At 57.7% G+C, this 5,048-nt stretch overlaps 2 protein-coding genes across 2 annotated transcripts in view; one reads left to right on the plus strand and one right to left on the minus strand.

The window, feature by feature from the left end:
• Positions 1-2,462, minus strand: part of CSNK2A2 (casein kinase 2, alpha prime polypeptide) — a 30,955-nt gene extending 28,493 nt beyond the window's left edge. The window contains exons 1-2 of the mRNA XM_009318870.1: positions 2,457-2,462; positions 2,091-2,122 (exon numbers count right to left, since the gene is read on the minus strand). Coding sequence (XP_009317145.1) covers positions 2,091-2,122; positions 2,457-2,462 — 38 coding nt within the window. The remainder of the gene's footprint in view (positions 1-2,090; positions 2,123-2,456) is intronic.
• The window catches only part of CCDC113 (coiled-coil domain containing 113), an 11,487-nt gene continuing 8,899 nt past the window's right edge, over positions 2,461-5,048 (plus strand). Inside the window, exon 1 of the mRNA XM_009318871.1 lies at positions 2,461-2,466. Within this exon, the coding sequence (XP_009317146.1) occupies positions 2,461-2,466 (6 nt within the window). The remainder of the gene's footprint in view (positions 2,467-5,048) is intronic.

Raw genomic sequence — 5,048 nt, forward strand, 5'->3', positions numbered from 1 at the left:
CAAGCCCTCCCCATCCCCCGCCCCCCACCCGACCGCCTCCCTGTCCCCATCACGGCTTCGTGGCACCCTGTCACGCCCCGGTCACACCCTGACGCCCCTCCTCACCGCCTCGCACCCTATTGCAGACCCTGTCACCTCTGCCGCCCCTGTCACCCCGCCCTCAGTCCTTCACACCCCTCGTCAGCCCCCTCTTACACCGTCACCCCCATCATCACCTGCCACAGCCCCTGTCACAGTCCCTCGTTACCCCCTGTCACCCCACCACCTCTTGTCACCCCCAAGGCATGGAGGTGTCACCCTTGTCACCCTCCTTGGATGGAGGAAGGACTCCATGTTCCTCTGGAGGGACTTCACAGAACCACAGGCTGGCCGAGATGAGGAGGTCATCTGGCCCAACCCCCCTGCTCCAGCAGGGCCACCCAGAGCCGGCTGCCCAGGACCATGTCCAGTCAGCTTCCGAGTACCTCCAAGGATGGAGACTCCACAGCCTCCCTGGGCAGCCTGTGCCAGTGCTCGGTCACCCTCACAGTGAAAAAGTGTCTCCTGATGTTCAGAGGGAACCTCCTGGGTTTCAGTTTGTGCCCATCGCCTCTGGTCCTGGCTCCGGGCACCACCAAGAGCCTGGCTCCCTCTTCTTTGCGCTCTCCCTCCAGTCCCTCATTCATCTTCGTGGCCCTTCGCTGGGGCGTCCCCAATATGTCCCTGTCTCTCTTGTACTGAGGAGCCCAGCACTGGACACAGCACCCCAGGGGTGGCCCCACCGTTGCTGAGCAGAGGGGAAGCATCCCCTTCCTCCACCTCCTGGCAATATTTTGCCTAACGCAGCCCAGGACACCATTAGTGTTCTTTGCGGCTTATGTTCAGCTTGGTGTCCACCAAGACCCTCAGGTCCTTTTCAGCCAAGCTGCTTCCCAGCTGGGTGGGCCCCAGCGTATATTGATGCCTGGGGTTGTTCCTCCCCGGGAGCAGGACTCTGCACATCTCCTCGTTCAGGAGAACTTCAGGAGGTTCCTGTCAGCCCATTTCACAGCCTGTCCAGGTCCCTCTGGACGGCAGCACGACCCTCTGGAGTATCAGCCACTCCTCCCAGTTTGGTGTCTGCAAACCTGCTGAGGGTGCGCCCTGCCCCATCATCCAGATCATTAATGAAGATGATTGGATTGGCAATGCTTTACCGAATGCAGAGCCCAGGAGACCACTCACCTTCTTTGCAGCAAGGGCACGTTGCTGGCTCATGTTCAGCTTGGTGTCCACCAGGACCCCCGGGTGCTTTTCAGAAAAGCTGCTTCCCAACGGGACTGGAGCCAGTATTGACCCCTGGGGTACACTGCTAGTGACTGGCCTCCAACTAGACTTCGTGCCGCTAATCGCCACCCTCTGGGACAGTTTTCAACCCACCTCACGCCCTCACCTCCCGGTGCCTGGCGAGTCCCATGGGAGCTGCCAACTCCAGCCCTTCCCCAAGCCCACACCAGCTGGCTGCAGCCAGGTCTCAGCACCAGCCACCAGCCCGTGATGTGACAGGGCAGAGCTCGGGACACGGGTTGCTTGGTCTTACTCCGGCGCTGCTCCTGGCTGGCCTCCAAACATCAGCTTAGGCTGGGCTGGAAATCAGACTTGGCTCCAGGCTGTTTCATGCTGGCTGCCGAGGAGCCTTTCCGGCCATCAGGTCACAGGGCCACCACTGTCCTTCCTTTTGTGTAGGCGTGCACTTTCAAGTCAAAACCAAGGTGAGGTTGGAGCCTTCAAACTGCGTGTAGATTTTGCACTTCCTGGTATTGCTATTAATGGGAAAAGCAGCACTTGGTAAACAGAGGAGACAAGCCTCAGGCTGCTCTCCCTGGTGGAAGTACATAGATGATTTTCTTTTCCTTTGGGTGCTAGGAAAGGAAAAGGACCCACAGGGTCCTCGATTGACAGGGCTAAAGCTGGTATGAGTGCTGGGCTTTGAGGCTTTGAGGAAACCTAAGGAAAGATAAGCACGTGAAGTCAACTGTGCGCTGCAAAAGCCAGTGAGCTTTCCAGGCGCCTGAGACTGAATGACGAGAAAACCCAACAAGACTTTATCATTTTACACTTTGGGTCCTGACCGAATGCAGGCCAGGCAAGACTTTCGCAGGATCTTTGGAAAACAAGGAGGATGTGTTCAAAATGGTCGCTCTCCCAGGGCACTCGGCACTGGAGAGAAAAGGCAAGCTCGACGCCCACTCCTGCTAAACCTGTCTTAGCAAAGCGAGAGGATAATCAGCTGTCCTTGGGGAAGTCTGCCGCGACCGGAGTCCAGCTTACTGGCCTCTTCCTGCCAGGACTGCGGAGCGAAGATGAACATCATCTCCTAGGACCCGGAGGAGATGCAGAAATGCATAAGCAAAGCAGTCAGCCCTTGCATAAACTAGAATTTATGACAGCATATGCAAAGGCATTGGAGTCATAGGTTTAAAGTGGCGCCGTGATACCGGCATGTGTGTACGGCTTTTTCGCAGGGCGAGACGGCTAGAGCTGCACCGCTAACACAGCTGAGGCGTCATCTCTCCCAGTAAATTCTGCATGGGACCAGGGTAAAATCCTGTGTTAAAAGGGAGATTTGCATTCCACAGGGTGCTGCTATTTGGGCATAGGCGCTCAAACGTCGAGTTGGCTAAAATTTTTCTGAAGGATCATTTTCCCGGTGGAGTACGCCAGGTTGTCAGCAGTTTCATCACCGGTGACATCTTCCTCAGCGCTTTCCAGCGGGACACAGGCAGGCTACCGAACCGGCTTGCCAGGCTGATTTCTGGCAGGAAAGCCAGCCGGTGTGCTGCCAGCTCCTCCAGCTGACGCCTCGGCTGCCTGGCCGCGGGAACCGGGGCTGCCTGCTGGTTTCTGATGCTGCCTGGCGCTTCCCACAGCAAAAAGCCCTGTTTGCAGTTACGGGGAAGTTTGCCAAGGTTTACCTACTTTCTCTGAAACACTAGCGAGCTGGTTTTATTATTATTATTAATATTTTCAAATCTGGCCAGAAAGGTCCAGCTGCTTCCCAGAGCAAAGTCAGGGAAAATATGTTTTTGGCCATTAAAAACACCTGGAGATCTTGTCCTGAAGGTACTTCAGAGCTCTGGAGCCTGGCATTAGGCAAGGGACAAATCTTCTGGCAGAGATGTGCTGAGGCTCCTGCTGACCTCTGAAAAGCTTTGTGCAGCTGGACAGGGCTATAAACTTCTTAAAATCTGCACCCCCACGTTCCGGGAGCTGCAAAACCTGCACCACAACATTGCTGAACCCTCCGGAGATGCCATCCCTGCCCACCATCCCATCATGGCTCCTCTGGGTCACTCAGCTGCCTCTCCCCATCCTACCGGACAGTGAAATACTGGCTGTCTCAGGTTGGAGCATCACAAAACACGAACCGGTGCAGAGACCGACAGTCTGGCGTTATAATTATCTCTGCGGTCTTAATCAGCCAGCTCACACAAGCACTGCTTTTAACACAGGTTTTAATTCATGACCCCACGTTAAGCTTTTACATGGGATCCCCGTCCCACCCTGCAAGCAAAGAGGACCTCCAGGCTGTGTCACATACGTGCCATCCCCTCCTCCTCATCTCAAAACGCTTGATCTCTGCATCGAGTTCTGTATGTGATGAAGATCCTGCAATGAGGGGTGTTCATCCCTGCACCCGACGAGGCCGGGAAGCATGGTTCCTCCTGTGAATCGGATGCAGTTATGACTCAAGATGTGTTTTGAAGACGAGTTTTGACATGTTCTGGCCAGAAATAGGACCGGCATTGCCAGGGCATTGATTTTTCTCCCGTTTCTATAATTAGGCTGACTTGCATCCCTCATCCCAGAAAAGCCGTGGAGATGCATCACCGGCCACATCATCAACTTTCAGGGGAGAGGTGCACATTTAAACCCACCTGCCACCTGCTGCCGCCGTTGGTCCCGAGCATCCAGCACAGGGAAGTCAGAGCACATCAGCGTGCCACGGTCTGGATCCAGCGACGGGGACACTTAGAAACCGTGCTCCACACCCTTGTAAAATTAGGCATGCCTGTGGGGGCAGCTGCCTTCAGGCCTGGTGCTACTGTTCCCCCCGGTTTTACAGCCGGACCCTGATAAAGCAGAGCCTGTAAGAGGCAGATTGCAGCATCACAGGCAGAAAAACCCTTGCCGTGGTGCAGGCGCACCCCAAATGTGAGCTGGGGGTCAGCGTTTGCCTGTACCCCTCCGGAAGCTTCGCCGCCCAGCTGATGGGCCAGATCCCGTCTGGCATGCCTGGTGAGGAGGAGCCGAGAGGCAGCGCCTAACCAGAGGCTTCTGGGAGCGGGCACCGCAGGAGCGGGAGCGATGCGCACCCCCAGCAGACCCTCGGGGGGGGCTGCCCCTTCGACATCGCGACCCCCTGTGTCGATGCGTTTGCACCGCAGACGCCTCGCTGAGGGCTCAGGGACCCCCCCCGCGCTGCAGCCCCTTGGGCAGGGGCCAGCTGTGCCACGGGGGGCTGCCTCCCCCCATGCCCTTCCAGCAGCAGCCTTCCCCCACCCCAGAGGCCTGCAGTACCCCCCCGGGACCCCCGTGTGGGTGGGGAAGCAGGGCCTGAGCTGCGCGCGTGCGTGCACGTGTGTTCAGCTGTGTGTGCACGTGTGTGCGTGTGCATGTGTGCGTACGTAAGACCCCATGTGTGTCCCTATGTGTGTGCCTGTGTGTCTCTGTGCCCGTGTCCCCCCATGCCCCCTGTCCCTCTGTGCCCCTGTCCCCGTGCCCATGTACCGCCATGCCCCCTGTCCCCATGTGTCCCCATATCCTGTGTCCCATGTCTGCCTGTGTCCCATGTCCCCACCATGTCCCATGTCCCCCTGTGTCCCCTATGCCCCCTGTCCCCCTGTCCCCCTGTGTCCCCATGTCCCATGTCCCATGTCCCCCTGGGCCTGTGTCCTATGTCCCCGCATGTCCCATGTCCCCCTGTGTCCCCTATGCCCCCTGTCCCCATGTCCCTCTGTGTCCCCATGTCCCGTGTCCCATGTCCCCCTGGGCCTGTGTCCCCTGTCCCCCCAGCCACCCTCACCCCT

Source organism: Pygoscelis adeliae, unplaced genomic scaffold (assembly GCF_000699105.1).
Source record: "Pygoscelis adeliae isolate BGI_AS28 unplaced genomic scaffold, ASM69910v1 Scaffold622, whole genome shotgun sequence".
Lineage (NCBI taxonomy): Eukaryota > Metazoa > Chordata > Aves > Sphenisciformes > Spheniscidae > Pygoscelis > Pygoscelis adeliae.